At 42.1% G+C, this 17,670-nt stretch overlaps 1 protein-coding gene, 1 non-coding gene and 2 pseudogenes across 3 annotated transcripts in view; 3 read left to right on the forward strand and 1 right to left on the reverse strand.

Annotated features, from left to right (window-relative positions):
* The first annotated feature begins 3,369 nt into the window (after positions 1 to 3,369).
* On the forward strand, positions 3,370 to 6,841 carry LOC111969329 (UDP-glucuronosyltransferase 2A1 pseudogene; annotated as a pseudogene).
* A 2,786-nt stretch (positions 6,842 to 9,627) lies between these two features.
* On the forward strand, positions 9,628 to 13,163 carry LOC111969333 (UDP-glucuronosyltransferase 2C1 pseudogene; annotated as a pseudogene).
* On the reverse strand, positions 12,954 to 15,447 carry LOC111969571 (uncharacterized). Its single transcript, XR_011480493.1, has 2 exons — positions 14,855 to 15,447; positions 12,954 to 14,465 (listed from the first exon to the last, which is right to left on the reverse strand). It is a non-coding gene; the product is annotated as an uncharacterized protein (transcript).
* Positions 15,448 to 16,713: 1,266 nt separating this feature from the next.
* The window catches only part of nptnb (neuroplastin b), a 38,234-nt gene continuing 37,277 nt past the window's right edge, over positions 16,714 to 17,670 (forward strand). The window contains exon 1 of one of the 2 annotated variants that reach the window (XM_023995395.2): positions 16,714 to 17,105. In XM_023995395.2, coding sequence (XP_023851163.1) covers positions 17,030 to 17,105 — 76 coding nt within the window. In that variant the 5' untranslated portion in view covers positions 16,714 to 17,029. The remainder of the gene's footprint in view (positions 17,106 to 17,670) is intronic. The other variant, XM_023995397.2, reaches the window with a different exon arrangement.

Consider the following 17,670-nt stretch of genomic DNA (forward strand, 5'->3'; position numbering starts at 1 on the left):
GATCTGTTTGTTCTCCCTCCATCTCTGGATCTGTTTGTTGTCCCTCCCTCTCTGGATCTGTTTGTTCTCCCTCCCTCTCTGGATCTGTTTGTTCTCCTCCCTGTCTGGATCTGTTTGTTCTCTCCCCCTCTCTGATCTGTTTGTTCTCCCTCCCTCTCTGGATCTGTTTGTTCTCCCTCCCTCTCTGGATCTGTTTGTTCTCCCTCCCTCTCTGGATCTGTTTGTTGTCCCTCTCCTCTCTGGATCTGTTTGTTCTCCCTCCCTCTCTGGATCTGTGTGTCATCCCTCCATCTCTCTGGATCTGTTTGTTCTCCCTCCCTCTCTGGATCTGTTTGTTCTCCCTCTCTCTCTGGATCTGTTGTTCTCCCTCCCTCTCTGGATCTGTTTGTTCTCCCTCTCTCTCTGGATCTGTTTGTTGTCCCTCCCTCTCTCTGGATCTGTTTGTTCTCCCTCCCTCCTGGATCTGTTTGTTCTCCCTCCCTCTCTGGATCTGTTTTTCTCCCTCTCTCTCTGGATCTGTTTGTTGTCCCTCCCTCTCTCTGGATCTGTTTGTTCTCCCTCTCTCTCTGGATCTGTTTGTTGTCCCTCCCTCTCTGGATCTGTTGTTCTCCCTCTCTCTCTGGATCTGTTTGTTGTCCCTCCCTCTCTGGATCTGTTCTTGCCCCTCTCTCTCTGGATCTGTTTGTTGTCCCCCCCTCTCTCTGGATCTGTTTGTTCTCCCTCCCTCTCTGATCTGTTTGTTCTCCCTCCCTCTCTGGATCTGTTTGTTCTCCCTCCCTCTCTGTGATCTGTTTGTTGTCCCTCCCTCTCTGGATCTGTTTCTTGCCCCTCTCTCTCTGGATCTGTTGTTTTGTCCCTCTCTCTCTGGATCTGTTTGTTCTCCCTCCCTCTCTGGATCTGTTTGTTGTCCCTCCCTCTCTGGATCTGTTGTTGTCCCTCCCTCTCTGATCTGTTGTTCTCCTCCCTCTCTCTGGATCTGTTTGTTCTCCCCCTCTTTGGTCTGTTTGTTCTTCCCTCTCTCTGATCTTGTTGTTCTCCCTCTCTCTCTGGATCTGTTTGTTGTCCCCTCTCTCTCTGGATCTGTTTGTTCTCCCTCCTCTCTCTGGATCTGTTTGTTCTCCCTCCCTCTCTGGATCTGTTGTTGTCCCTCCCTCTCTGGATCTGTTTGTTCTCCCTCCCTCTCTGGATCTTGTTGTGTGTCCCTCTCTTCTGGATCTGTTTGTTCTTCCCTCCCTCTCTGGATCTGTTTGTTGTCCTCCCCTCTCTGGATCTGTTTGTTCTCCTCCCTCTCTGATCTGTTTGTTGTCCCTCCCTCTCTGGATCTGTTTGTTGTCCCTCCCTCTTGCTCTGGATCTGTTTGTTTCTCCCTCCCTCTCTGGATCTGTTGTGTCCCTCCCTCTCTGGATCTGTTTGTTGTCCCTCTCTCTTCTGGATCTGTTTGTTCTCCCTCCCTCTCTGATCTGTTTGTTGTCCCTCCCTCTCTGGATCTGTTTTTTTCCCTCTCTCTCTGGATCTGTTTGTTGTCCCTCCCTCTCTGGATCTGTTTGTTGTCCCTCTCTCTCTGGATCTGTTTTTGTTGTCCCTCCCTCTCTGGATCTGTTTGTTGTCCCTCTTCTCTGGATCTGTTTGTTCTCCCTCCCTTCTGATCTGTTTGTTTTCCCTCCCTCTCTCTGGATCTGTTTGTTGTCCCTCCCTCTCTGGATCTGTTTGTTCTCCCTCCCTCTCTCTGATCTGTTTGTTCTCCCTCCCTCTCTCTTGGATCTGTTTGTTCTCCCTCCCTCTCTGGATCTGTTTGTTCTCCCTCCCTCTCTCTGGATCTGTTTGTTGTCCCTCCCCTCTGGATCTGTTTTGTTCTTCCTCCCTCTCTGGATCTGTTTGTTCTCCCTCCCTTCTCTCTGGGATCTGTTTGTTCTCCCTCCCTCTCTGGATCTGTTTGTTGTCCCTCTCTCTCTGGATCTGTTTGTTCTCCCTCCCTCTCTGGATCTGTTCTGTTGTCCCTCTCTCTCTGGATCTGTTTGTTCTCCCTCCCTTCTCTGGATCTGTTTGTTGTCCCTCCCTCTCTGGATCTGTTTGTTCTCCCTCCCCTCTCTCTGGATCTGTTTGTTGTCCCTCCCTCTCTCTGGATCTGTTTGTTCTCCCTCCCTCTCTCTGGATCTGTTTGTTTGTCCCTCCCTCTCTGGATCTGTTTGTTGTCCCTCCCTCTCTCTGATCTGTTGTTTCTCCCTCCCTCTCTCTGGATCTGTTTTTTGTCCCTCCCTCTCTGGATCTGTTTGTTGTCCCTCTCTCTCTGGATCTGTTTGTTCTCCCTCCCTCTCTCTGGATCTGTTCGCTGTCCCTTCCCTGTTCTGGATCTGTTTCTTGTCCCTCTGTTCTGGGCATGCTTGCTCTCTCTCACTTATACAGCTCGCATGTTGATCTCTGCCTTGCATAGAAGCCTCTCTTTCTGCATGACCCTTTAAGATATCATGAACATCATTCATTTATGCCTAACAAAAGTAAGACATATGCTGTCATGTATAAATTTAACTGAAAGCTTAAACATCTACTCGCTTATTTTATCACTAACCTTCATCAGACATGCTTCCTCAGCCCTGTCAGCCTCCAGATTATTTTCCTCATTCTTGTCAGCTGTGTTTTGACATGTATTGTTATGAAACTCATTTTTACAATAACTCAAGGCTTAATATGTGATTAATCAGTTTAAGTTTTCATTTGTTTGAACTGGTAAAATCTTCATTTCTGCTGGCACTGCCTCTCGAAGAATTTCCATATATCCATCTAACGTTAGTCCTTAACTAGCCTACAGCTGAGAAATTGAGGATAATACAATGACATTGTGATCAACACCATGTCACATTTTTTACATATGACCAACTGAATGAAAGCAATTGAGTATGAAAATATATGTACATAATGTTACGTAATCTGTCTCATTTATAGCATGGCACAGATAGCAAAACTACATTAAATACAACGTTAATTAGATATCATCGCCACATAACTTATGTCGAATTTAAAAGACACGGTTAACGTTACCGTCCGTTACACTGTAATTTACAGGCAGCCTCGCATAAAAAGGTATTGGTTAACAAAGCTTTGATTATGACCAAAGTCTATAGTAGTCGCGCGACGTCCCTGTTTTGTATATACCCACTGTTTACATGAATCGCGCAAAGTTGCCTGTTTTAGTCATGTCTTTGGTCACGTTTCCGTGGGTCAGACAAAAACACTTCAATGAGTGGTTGATTATAGAGCCTCCCACAATGGAGGAGATGGCTGCAGGACGAGATTGGTGAAGAGCAACTGCAGAAACTTGCAGTCAAAACGTGTTATCCCTATAACGCAACAAGGCGGTGACCGACTTGACAAAAGTGATCCCCTCGAACGCGCCCATTCTGTGTTATGACAAGTGACCTGTCTTGAAAAACCGGAGCGTTTAAAAATTGCGGGTGGGGCAACACGGATGTCTAGAGACGATACTATACTGACTTCTCCTTTACGAGATTATTACAAATACGGACGAATTTATTTACAGCCATAATAGGCTTTGAAATAGTCTTCATTAACAATTATTTGGATGACAACCAGAACGTAAGCCTACAGTTAAATTCGTTTCGAATGTATGGATTCTGTCGTAACTTTGGTTGTTTACACTGTCAAGACAAATCGTTTATTTCGGAGCTACTGTAAAATATAATACAATGTTAACGTATAACCTAACATTATGATGTAAGATAGGTTTCTCATCGGCAAAATCTACAGAATTTGACAATTTTCTATGGTTGAAGACAAATTTATATTGGAGAAAAAAGGATTTCTCGGAAATGAAAGATTATACTGTATTACGTAATCAACCTTTTGACAGAACTTGTCTAAACTTTAAAGTAGGCCAATCAAGCCTGTTTTAATTATTCTCATGTCAAAACATGATTTGATTTATTTTACCTTATTTTTCTATATTTCAGGTCAAATTGATGCATGTGTGAAGCAGCTAGTGAAGATGTGTCTCCCTGGTATCTTCATTGGTACTCTTTTGACCCTCTCAATTCCTGCTGTACATGGTGGGAAAGTCCTGGTGTATCCTCAAGACGGCAGCCACTGGATCAACATGAAGGTCATTATTGAAGCGCTGCATTCAAGAGGTCACAGTGTGTCAGTAGTACGGCCATCGGACAGCTGGTACATCAAGGAGACCTCCCCTCACTACAGTTCAATCACAATTGATATTCCAGGTGGAGCTGATGAGGAATTCTTTAGCTCATTTGTGTCGAGACAAATACAGATACAGAGAGAGGGAAAGTCTGCTTGGACTCGTTTTAGTTTGGACATGGAGTTGAAGGACAGATTTTCTGAAATGCACCGCAAAGTGTGTGAGATGGTAATCCAAATGTTAGAGAATAAACAGTTGATGCAGTCTATTAGAGAAACCAAGTATGACTTGGTTCTGACAGACCCAGCGAATGGGGGAGGTGTTGTGCTGGCGCACTATTTAAATGTGCCCCTTGTTTTCAATGTTAGATGGACCATACATGGTGAGGCTCATTTTGCTATTGCGCCCTCTCCCCTATCTTATGTTCCATTTCCAGTTGCAGAGTTAACAGACAATATGAGTTTTTTTCAGAGGGTCCGTAACTTCCTTGTTTATGTCATCAGGCAGCATCTGTACAGACAGACAGTGGGACCTCATTATTCAGCTTTGGTTAGTCGTTACTTTGGTCCTGAGGTCGACTACTTCTCATTGTTTCAAGCTGCTGATTTATGGCTCATGAGAGTTGACTTTATTTTTGAGTTCCCTCGTCCCACCATGCCTAATGTTATCTATATGGGAGGGTTCCAGTGTAAACCTGCCAAGCCTCTTCCCCAAGAACTGAGGATGTTGTTCAGAGTTCTGGAGAGCATGGAATCATTATCATGTCTTTGGGGACTTTAATTGGACAATTTCCACATGATGTAGCTGATGAATAGCTGCTGCTTTTGCCCAACTGCCTCAGAAGGTAATCTGAGGTACAAAGGAGACAGGCAGCTACTCTGGGCAACAACACCTTACTAGTTGACTGGATGCCTCAGAATGATCTTTTAGGACACCCTAAGACAAGGCTGTTTGTAGCTCACGGAGGAACAAATGGGATTTTCGAGGCTATCTACCACGGTGTTCCAATAGTAGGCCTTCCTCTGGTGTTCGACCAACCTGACAATCTTTCTAGAATGAAAGTGAAGGGTGTAGCAAAGGTTGTGGATTTAGCAACACTAATAGAAACATATTCTCCAAGCCTTACAGGAAGTTCTGAATGAGCCATCCTACAGATGAACATGCAGAGACTCTCCAGGCTACAAGGGACGTGCCAATGGAGCCCCTGGACACTGCCCTCTTCTGGATTGAGTTTGTCATGAGACACAAAGGTGCTGCTCACCTGCGTACAGAGTCCTACAGAATGCCATGGTACTCCTACCACTCTGTAGATGTAATGGTGTTTTTACTGGCTGTTGTGTTTTTACTCTGTTGGCTTTCATTGGCATTATCAGATGTTTCTGTTGCAGGGCATGTTTGAAAATAAAAATGAAAGAGGAATGATTATGGATTTCATCTGTACAGAGTGTGGTACATACAATATCTGTACGCGTGTGTACATACAATATATGTACAGAGTGTGGTACATACAATATCTGTACAGAGTGTGGTACATACAATATCTGTACAGAGTGTGGTACATACAATATTCTGTACAGAGTGTGGTACATACAATATCTGTACAGAGTGTGGTACATACAATATCTGTACAGAGTGTGGTACATACAATATCTGTACAGAGTGTGGTACATACAATATCTGTACAGAGTGTGGTACATACAATATCTGTACAGATGTTGGTACATACAATATCTGTACAGAGTGTTGGTACATACTTGTTTTCTCACTCATTATACTTTTTGTTCACGTGACAAATACAGTTGAAGTCAGACGTTTACATACACCTTAGTCAAACAATTCCTGACATTTAATTATAGTAAAAGGTCCCTGTCTTAGGTCAGTTAGGATGACTACTTTATTTTAAGAATGTGAAATGTCAGAATAATAGTAGAGAGAATGATTCATTTCAGCTTTTACTTTCATCACATTCCCAGTGGGTCAGAAGTTTACATGCAATTTGACCATGAAGGCCTGATTCACACAGTCTCCTCTGAACAGTTGATGTTGAGATGTGTCTGTTACTTGAACTCTGTAAAGCATTTATTTGGGCTGCAATTTCTGATGCTGGTAACTCTAATGAACTTATCATCTGCAGCTGAGGTAACTCTGGGTCTTCCTTTCCTGTGGCAGTCCTCATAAAGCCAGTTTCATCATAGCGCTTGATGGTTTTTGCGACTGCACTTGAAGAAACTTTCAAAGTTCTTGACATTTTCCACATTGACTGACCTTCATGTCTTAAAGTAATGATGGACTGTCCTTTCTCTTTACTTATTGGAGCTGTTCTTGTCATAATATGGACATGGTCTTTTACCAAATAGGGCTAACTTCTGTATACCACCCCTACCTTGTCATAACACAACTGTTTGGCTCAAATGCAGTAAGGAAAGAAATTCCACAAATTAACTTTTAACAAGGCACACCTGTTAATTGAAATGCATTCCAGGTGACTGCCTCATGAAGCGGGTTGAGAGAATGCCAAGATTGTGCGAAGCTGTCATCAAGGCAAAAGGTGGCTACATTGAAGAATCTCAAATATAAAATATATTTGATTTGTTTTAACCCTTATTTGGTTACTACATGATTCCAAATGTGTTATTTCATAGTTTTGATGTCTTCACTATTCTACATAATAAAGAAAGAAAAACCCTGGAATGAGTAAGTGTGTCCAAACTTTTGACTGGTGCTGTATTTCTTTTTGTTAGCTAAACAGGTGGGGCTCAGAACAGTAGGGCTCCGCCCCACCTGCCCTGAAAGAACGGTCGTCACTGAGTAATGCATAATTAAAATAATTAAAATCCTTCTCAGACATAGCATAACTTAGCTGATTAAGTTTCATTCAAGTTTACCATGTAATTTATATCCCAGCCTTTACCCTCTTTTGTATTTGTCATACACGGGTGTGTGCAGTTTACTGCCCAGCCAAAGTGACTTGACCAGGCACATTTTTCTAATGGCTTTTGTGCTACTCCATTATCTTTACAAGATGAAGTATGCAATAAAGAAATTAGGTTTTAGTGTGTACAAGTGTGAAAGTCCAACCCATGAATATGTTAGAAACATGGACTTGACATTTGTGGCCTGCTGGAGGTCATTTCGCAGGGCTCTGGCTGTGCTCCTCCTTGCACAAAGGCGGAGGTAGCGGTCCTGCTGCTGGGTTGTGCCCTCCTACGGCCTCCTCCACGTCTCCTGATGTACTGGCCTGTCTCCTGGTAGCGCCTCCATGCTCTGGACACTACGCTGACAGACACAGCAAACCTTCTTGCCACAGCTCGCATTGCTGTGCCATCCTGGATGAGTTGCACTACCTGAGCCACTTGTGTGGGTTGTAGACTCCGTCTCATGCTACCACTAGAGTGAAAGCACCGCCAGCATTCAAAAGTGACCAAAACATCAGCCAGGAAGCATAGGAACTGAGAAGTGGTCTGTGGTCACCACCTGCAGAACCACTCCTTTATTGGGGGTGTCTTGCTAATTGCCTATAATTTCCACCTTTTGTCTATTCCATTTGCACAACAGCATGTGAAATTTATTGTCAATCAGGTGTGCTTCCTAAGTGGACAGTTCTATTTCACAGAAGTGTGATTGACTTGGAGTTACATTGTGTTGTTTAAGTGTTCCCTTTATTTTTTTGAGCAGTGTATTTGGTAGCATTGCCTTTAAATTGTTTAACTTGGGTCAAACATTTTGGGGAGCCTTCCACAAGCTTCCCACAATAAGTTGGGTGAACTTTGGCCCGTTCCTCCTGACAGAGCTGGTTGTAACTGAGTCTGGTTTGTAGGCCTCCTTGCTCGCACACACTTTTTCAGTTCTGCCCACAAATTTTCTATAGGATTGAGGTCAGGGATTTGTGATGGCCACTCCAATACCTTGACTTTGTTGTCCTTAAGCCATTTTGTCACAACTTTGGAAGTGTGCTTGGGTCATTGTCCATTTGGAAGACCATTTGCGACCGAGCTTTATCTTCCTGACTGATGTCTTGAGATGTTGCTTCAATATATCCACATAATTTTCCGCCATCTATTTTGTGAAGTGCACCAGTCCCTCCTGTGTAACCGATGTGAAATGGCTAGCTAGTTAGCAGTGGTGCACGCTAATAGCGTCTTCTTCAATCGGTGACGTCACTCGCTCTGAGACCTTGAAGAGTTGTTTCCCCTTGCTCTGCAAGGGCTGCGGCTTTTGTGGAAACGGTGGTAACAATGCTTCGAGGGTGATTGTTGTCTGTGTGCAGAGGGTCCCTGGTTCGAGCCCAGGTAGGGGCGAGGAGAGGGAACGGAAGCAATACTGTTACACCTGCAGCAAGCACCCCCACACATGATGCTGCCCACCCCGTGCTTCACGGTTGGGATGGTGTTCTTCAGCTTAGAAACCTCCCCTTTTTCCTCCAAACATACAATGGTCATTATGGCCAAACAGTTCTATTTTTTTCTATGTCAGACCAGAGGACATGTCTCCAAAAAGTACGATCTTTATCCCCATGTGCAGTTGCAAACCGTAGTCTGGCTTTTTTTATGGCGGTTTTGGAGCAGTGGCTTCTTCCTTGCTTAGCGGCCTTTCAGGTTATGTCGATATAGGACTCTTTTACTGTGGATATAGATACTTTTGTACCTGTTTCCTCCAGCATCTTCACAAGGTCCTTTGCTGTTGTTCTGGGATTGATTGCACTTTTCGCACCAAAGTAAGTTCATCTCTAGGAGACAGAACGCGTCTCCATCCTGAGCGGAGTGACGGCTGTGTGTCGGATGGTGTTTATACTTGCGTACTATTGTTTGTACAGATGAACGTGGTACCTTCAGGCATTTGGAAATTGCTCCCAAGGATGAACCAGACTTGTTGGGGTCTACAATTTTTTCTGAGGTCTTGGCTGATTTTCTTTTGATTTTCCCATGATGTCAAGCAAAGAGGCATTGAGTTTGAAGGTAGGCCTTGAAATACATCCACAGGTACACCTCCAATTCACTCAAATGATGTCAATTAGCCTATCAGAAGCTTCTAAAGCCATGAGATAATTTTCTGGAATTTTCCAAGCTGTTTAAAGGCACAGTCAACTTAATGTATGTAAACTTCTGACCCACTGGAATTGTGATACAGTGAATTATAAGTGAAATAATCTGTCTGTCAACAATTGTTGGAAAAATTACTTGTGTCATGCACAAAGTAGATGTCCTAACCGACTTGCCAAAACTATAGTTTGTTAACAAGAAATGTGTGGAGTGGTTCGAGTTTTAATGACTCCAACCTAAGTGTATGTAAACTTCTGACTTCAACTGTATGTACTGTATAAACCATCTGAGCCTTTACATTTGGATGTATGCCAAGCCACTTTAGGGTTGTGAATGAACTAAATTGATTATTATCAGTGTATTCATTGATTTATTCATTGATTGATCAAAATCTGTACCTTGGACTGCCCTGCATGAGGTTGTGACATTGTATAGTGAAGGTGTCATGTGGTGTAGTAAATAATATACACTCATAAATCCGGCTGTGGGCTATAAATCTAAGTCATACGGTTTCATCCTTGGTGTAGGAAGGGGAAGGCTTTATTCTGACTTCTGTGTTTCACTTTTGCAGATTGACATTGACTGTTCTACTTAGTGGACATTTGTGGAGACGATAACTATTCTGGATGTGGATTTATACATCTTTGCGCCCAGGAAGTTGAAACAGTGGTTATCAAGGTAAATTTACAGTATTGATCAACTAGAAAGAGCAACAACAAGCTAATTACCTTGGTAAATGTGTTCACCTTTTAGGCTACTGTACTACTACTGTGGTCAAATTATTAAAACTGCCTTGAAATAGTTCCATTCTACTTACATATCAGTACCTACATATAATGCCTTCACTTTTTCCACATTTTGTTGTGTTACAGCCTGAATTATTTAAATAGATTGTTTTTGTCACTGGCCTACACACAATACCTCATAATGTCAAAGTGGAATTATGTTTTTGAAAATTTTCCAAATTAATTACAAATTAAAACCTGAAATGCCTTGAGTCAATAAATATTCAACCCCTTTGTTATGGCAAGCCTAAATAAGTTCAGAAAATGTGGTTAACAAGTTACATAAGTTGCATGGACTCACTCTGTGTGCAATAATAGTGTTTGACAGGATTTTTTTTATGACTACCTCATCTCTGTACCTCACCCATACAATTATCTGTAAGGTCCCTCAGTCGAGCAGTACATTTCAAACACAGATTCAACGACAAAGACCAGGGAGGTTTTCCAATACCTCGCAAAGAAAGACACCTGTTGGTTGATGGGTACAAATAAAAAAAAGCTGACATTGAATATCCCTTTGAGCCTGGTGAAGTTATTAATTACACTTTGGATGGTGTATCAATACACCCAGTCACTACAAAGATACAGGCGTCCTTCCTACTCAGTTGCCGGAGCGGAAAGAAACCGCTCAGGGCTTAATGGCTGTGATAGGAGAAAACTGAGGATAGATCGACAACATTGTAGTTACTCCACAATACTAACCTAATTGACAGAGTAAAAATAAAACACATTATTGAGTACCACTCTCTGTATTTTCAAGCGTAGTGGTGGTTGGTATCGTTAAGCACTGGGGAGTTTTTCAGGATAAAACATTTTACAGAATGGAGTACACATGTAAATGAAATATTTCTGTATATATTTTTTTTTATTAATTTCTAAACATTTCTAAAAACATGTCTTCACTTTGTCATTATGGGGTATTGTGTGTAGATCTGTGAGAGAAAAAAATATATTTAATCAATTATGAATTCAGGCTGTAACACAACAAAATGTGGAATAAGTCAAGAGGTATGAATACTTTCTGAAGTCACTATTAGTATTTTTTTAATTCTTCAAGCTCTGTCAAGTTGATTGTTGATCATTACTAGACAGCCATTTTCAAATCTTGCTATAGATTTTCAAGCCTATTTAAGTCAAAACTGTAACTAGGCCACTCAGGAATATTCAATGTCGTCTTGTCATTCTAATTAAAAAAAATATTACATCTTTCCCAGGTCTTCTGAAACGATACGAGATGCATCAGTTTATATTAGTCTTAATCACACTCCTGGTCTTCTGTCCACCTACTGTACATGGTGGGAAAGTCCTGGTGTTTCCAGTGGACGGCAGCCATTGGATCAACATGAAGGTCATTATTGAAGCGCTGCATTCAAGAGGTCACAGTGTGTCAGTAGTACGGCCATCAGACAGCTGGTACATCAAGGAAACCTCCCCTCACTACAGTTCAATCAAAATTGATATTCCAGGTGGATTTGATGAGGACTTTGCCACAGTGTTTGTGGGTAGACTTCTGGAGATCCAGAGAGGGGGAAAGGGTGCATGGGCTCGTTTTAAACTGGAAATGGAGCTCACGGTAAAAGCCGGAGAGATGCATGAAAAGATTTGTGAAATGCTTATATACATATTTGAGAATAAAGAGCTGATGAAATCTCTCCAGGATGCAAAGTACGACTTGGTTCTGACTGATCCTGCTATGGCAGGCGGAGTTATACTGGCACACTACCTTAGTTTACCCGTTGTTCTTAATGTCAGATGGACCATTCACGGTGAAGGTCATTTTGCTATAGCTCCCTCTCCTCTTTCTTATGTTCCTATGGTAGGGGCAGAGTTAACGGACAAAATGACTTTTCTTGAGAAAGTAAAAAATTTACTGATTTATGTAATGAGTGCCGCTCAGATTGCACATGCTATTAGTCCACAATACACTGCCTTGGTTAATCAGTACATTGGCCCTGAGGTCAACTACTTCTCATTGTTTCAAGCTGCTGATTTATGGCTCATGAGAGTTGACTTTGTTTTTGAGTTCCCTCGTCCCACCATGCCTAATGTTATCTATATGGGAGGGTTCCAGTGTAAACCTGCCAAGCCTCTTCCCCAAGAACTGGAGGAGTTTGTTCATAGTTCAGGGGACCATGGAGTCATTATCATGTCTTTGGGAACCTTAGTTGCACAGCTTCCTCGTGATTTAACTGATGAATTGGCTGCTGCTTTTGCCCAACTGCCTCAGAAGGTCATCTGGAGACACAAAGGAGACAGGCCAACTACTCTGGGCAACAACACCTTACTAGTTGACTGGATGCCTCAGAATGATCTGTTAGGACACCCTAAGACAAGGTTGTTTGTAGCTCACGGAGGAACAAATGGGGTTCAAGAGGCTATCTACCACGGTGTCCCAATAGTAGGCTTACCACTGATTTTTGATCAACCTGACAATCTTCACAAAATGAAAGCCAGAGGAGCAGCGAAAATCCTGGATATTTTTACAATAAGCAGGGATATCTTCCTCCAGGCCTTACAGGAAGTTCTGAATGAGCCGTCCTACCGGATGAACATGCAGAGACTCTCCAGGCTACACAGGGACGTGCCAATGGAGCCCCTGGACACTGCCCTCTTCTGGATTGAGTTTGTCATGAGACACAAAGGTGCTGCTCACCTGCGTACAGAGTCCTACAGAATGCCCTGGTACTCCTACCACTCTGTAGATGTAATGGTGTTTTTACTGGCTGTTCTGCTACTTATTATGCTGACTACTGTTGCAATCATCAGGTGTTTATGCTTCAGGATGTGTAGTAGACTAAAAATTAAACATGAATGAAATTATTTGAGAAGGCCATTGTGTATTGGCTTGAATAGCAAAACACCAATGACAAATACAGTACATGTTTCATTGAGAAAGCAAAAATGTAAATACATTATRTACTGGCAAGAGAGATTGATACCACTTATTATCATAATGGATAGATGCCTACTTGACAGTGATGGATATTAGCATTGTTTTATTACATCTGCAGCCAAAAACATTTCATATGTATTATATTTGATCATATAAATGATGGCATAACTTCTGTTTTGATAGGCAAGCAAAGCAATAATATTGTATTCTGCACATGTTACATCACTGTACAAAAGCCTGAGCTTTTTTTCATTAAATAAATCATTTATTTAATAAAACAATGCATTGCACAGAGAGACTGTGCGTATGAGCAGTTGTTACATTTTAATTTGTCCCTGGTTAAACCTAATATCCAGTGTTACACATGAGACAATACATAACATTACTCCTTTTCAACAGTGCTACATGTACATATTCTGCTTAGTATGAGAGATATCCTTTTTCTCTGAACAATGTCAACTACTGTATGTAGTTTAGCTGGGCCTGGGAGTCAGTGGTCTGAGAGTGATGGGATGGGCCTCACAACAGAATGAGAAGGCCAGTCAAGAGAGGTACTCCTCCCAGACAGGGTAAAGACCAGTCCTTTATTGCATACCTGCAGATGCCCACAATGGGCACCATGGGAAGTGAAGTGCAGCCTAGCCCAGCCCAGCTGCAATATGGTCGTCAGATACAGTACCGGTCAAAAGTTTGGACACACCTACTCATTCAACTTTTTATTTATTTAATTTTTTTAAATAAGCAAAGCTGTTATCAAGGCAAGGGGTTGCTACTTTGAAGAATCTCTCATTTAAAATATACATATATATATAAAAATATGTTTAACACTTTCTGGTAACGACATGATTCCATATGTGTTACTTCATAGTTTTGATATCTTCACTATTATTTTACAATCTAGAAAATAGTAAAATTTAGAAAAACCCTGGAATGAGTAGGTGTGTCCAAACTTTTGACTGATACTATATGACCTAGAACTGTGTCTGAAATGAGTCAAAATATATGTCTTATGTAGGAAATATACATGAGGTACTGACATCATGAAGCAACAAATTAAAACTGGCTCAACCAGTTAGTATAAAATTGTCTACATGACTGTATAAACATATATTTAATTGAAGGCAGGTCCAGGTATGCACGTCCCAAATTTTCCCACTGTTGCTGGGCCAAATGCGGTTGATGATAATGAAAGAAAAGCCTGCACATGGTATAGACGTATGTTCATGGTATAGACGTATATTGCTCTCATGTACATTCCATGGGTGCAGCATGCAACCATGTATGGGCTTTTCTTTCATTAGTTTCATGAAATGCAATCACTCTCTGAATGATAGTGTCATTGAAAATGCAAAAGGTAAATCCAAAAAATGGTAAAAGAAATCCCCCCCCCCAAATCCTTATTTACAAACAGAAAGAGTACTTTCAAACGGGGGGGGGCTGTCCTCTCACGTCGTCCTGGTTCTCAGAGAGCTCATCCTGAGCACGGTGAGCTCCGCTACGTCTGCATCCTGCACCTCAGACTCCTGCTGGCAGCTCTCTCTGATCACATACACTATGAGTCCCACACAGATGATTATGAGAAGAAATATACCTAGAACCTGATACATTGGGGGCAGAAATAAAGATTGAATAAGGTGAATAACATCCTAAATGTGACTGCAATGCATAGACTAGACATATATGTCATTGATAACACACAACTCCATCACCCCACATAAGTAGAGTGCTTTGTAACAGTTAAGAGCTGTGCAGTAACATGAAGAGCTAGGGGCCATATGTATCAAGTGTTTCCGAGTAGGAGTGCTGACTTAGGATCAGTTTAGCCTTTTAGATCTTAATGAATAAGATTACATGGACGGGGGGACCTGATTCTAGATCAGCACTCCCTCACTGAATCGCTTGATACATATACTAGCTCCTCATTCCACCTCATATAATGAAACATATGCATGTAACAATGTAGTGATATGCGTGAAATGAAACTCACCTGAGACACAACAAATAGCTGCTGTGAGCGGAGCATTAGTTCTTGCGGTGTGACATCTCCCTSACTAGTTGGCTCACACCATTTCTGCGGTGCTGCTTTATCAACTATGACAAATCTGCCCTTCCAGTCTGTCATTGCACAAGCAAAGTACTGGCCATCGAGGAACAACAAGATCAGCCACACGATTGCAGGAACAAAACTGGAAAAAGACAKAGTCTTCCGGCACCACGTATCGCACCTGCATCCTTGAATGATCAGCATCAACGTGAAGGKCATGACAGCAGGAATGATGAAGAAGGCAGATGAAAACACTCCGTTCCATTTAGGATTGCAAGGACACTCAAACTCCAGCTCCACCAGCTTCTCTAYTCCCATGAGGATAAATCCAAAAGCCACATTTGAGACCAGAGGACTGTTGCTAAGTTCATTTTTCAGTCTGGTAAGCCATTGTTGTCTACTWTCCATACTAAATAGACCAAGAAATGAGAGTAGTAGAGGTAAAAAGCCCAACAGAGGGTGTACCGTTGTGAATACATTGGCAACAGTTAAGTGATGCGTAATTAACAGTTCTAGGGGTAAGTTTTTCCCTCGGGCAAAATGCCACACTTCTTCTCTCATTGGTTTTGAACAAAGGAGGGTGTGTCATCGGCTCTGACCTTTCCCTAGCTGATTGGCTGGTGGGGGGTTTCAGATGGGGTTACATTTTAAACGTACTCTTCCACAGATAAACTAGAGGGAGGAGAGTAAAGTGGAGGGAAGTCCAGTTTGTTCTGCCATTGGGTGAGAAGACCAGCCATTTACAATACTTCCTCTAGCACACAAATACTCACAGTGCAATGGCCGGTGGATACTGTAGTGTGGCAGCAGTTGGCAGCAACTTTGTATTCAATTTCTCAGATACATTTGGCCACAGAATCAGATTGTGGACAGTACTACTTAAAAAGTGTCCCTCAAATAGATATTACATGTGTACTGTATACACACTGACTGAATGGGTTGCCATAGTCTGGCCTTTCATTTATCATAGTGTGTTTTCCACTCATTTACAAAAAATAATTAATATATACCCATTAAGTATATTGATTTCCCCACMGCTAATGTTCACACAACACAATATACCCAGTATGATTCAGCTGAATTCTGGCTTCTATAATGAACCACCAGATGTCACCCATGTAACACCACTGCACAGCTCTAGAATACAGGGATTACAGGGAGGCCATGTTAGTTAGGGTCTGTCTGATTGATACACAGTCCAGTCCAGTACAGTAACCTGGATTCACTGTATCCTGGGTTATGTCTTCTGGTGAAATTAGCTGCTATGTTTGGTTCATGGCAGGATTGTTACCACCCAGTGACCTGTTTCAGTATTATGATGGGGCATGGCATTTGGGAAGATTAAACCACAGCCTATAATTACTTACCCTCGGGCAGGTGGCACATTGATGATTTACCTGAATTCCTTGCGATTATAGCAATTATCAGTGTCTCTATAATTGTCATTGGTCAAGAGGTCTACTTAGAGATAAACCACCTAAAGTGGCCCCTTTATTTCTCTCTGTGTGCGTGTGTGTGTTTGCGCGCTCGCGTTGGTGGTTGCTCGCGTTTGTGGACGTACGTCTTGCGATCAAGCTTTCCTGCGCAACATTTCGATGCTAAGATTCCATATGTCGATAGACTGTCTGTCAATAAAAACGATTGACTCAATAAATGTGCAAAGGAAATCAAATTGATATAGGCAATAATTGGCGCATGTTCAGAATGACTGTTTGTAAAATGTACACTTTTATTTTGGGTTCTAAAGCGCCTCGTTTCTATGATCGCCAATGCGCATCTGTCTGCGCATCTCTGAGCCTTCGGAACTACAACCGTGGACGCTCGCACTGACATCGAAAGACCTCCTCCGCAATCCGATGAAGGAGGCTCCGTTTATGGCCCTACTACATCGGCATCCCTGACGGAGCTATCGGCCTGTCCCGGACCATTCCTTGCTGCCTTCATTTCGTTATTTTCCGGAGGACTTTACCTTTATATCCTTCGTAGATCATTCTAAAGAACTCCGCATCCACTCTGCTATGCACCTTTAGACCAGATCTKTAATTCCCGCGATCAATATCTTATCTCCCACAATCGCCTTATCTAGTCCCTGCCTGGTCCTCTCACCGAACCCCAAGAATGCAGCCCAATGCAGTAATGTTGGCTGTGGTCCTTTTTGGAAACTTGATGCTGCATTACGTCTCGGCTCAAAACGGTAAGAATGAAGATGTGACCATGCCCGGGATTGTACACAATCGCAGTCAGACACAGTGTTTTGCTAATTGTTCCAATGAGGAGCCTACTGTGACTCGAGAACATGTATTTTATTACGATTTGAGGAAGTCATTTGATATAATGTCAAATATGAGGGCCATGGGCGCATTTACGCATCGCAATATAGTGTTTATTTGGAACAAATTCGTTTACATAACTCTGTTCACAGTATTTAGGGTACTCATATTTTTTACGACCATTTCCCTACGCACACTATTCTCATTTTTATAGTGTAAGGAAATGGATTGAAACTAGATAAATATGCTATTGAAAACCAGAGCATAAATATGTTACTGTAAACCAGAGCATCGTTGTGATTGCTTGGTGTTTCCTAATATCAGCTGTATTAGATATTTCGTTCTGTTTGGAGTTAGTATTATATTATTATTATTTGATGGATACATTGGAAATCCTTAGTCTCCACGAAGTCAGCTGGGTTTTAATGATTTGTCTTCATTGATAAATAGATTACTGAATGCACAGATTGTTGACACTCTTTGATTGTA

This window comes from Salvelinus sp. IW2-2015, linkage group LG10, assembly GCF_002910315.2.
Source record: "Salvelinus sp. IW2-2015 linkage group LG10, ASM291031v2, whole genome shotgun sequence".
Taxonomy (NCBI): Eukaryota; Metazoa; Chordata; class Actinopteri; order Salmoniformes; family Salmonidae; genus Salvelinus; species Salvelinus sp. IW2-2015.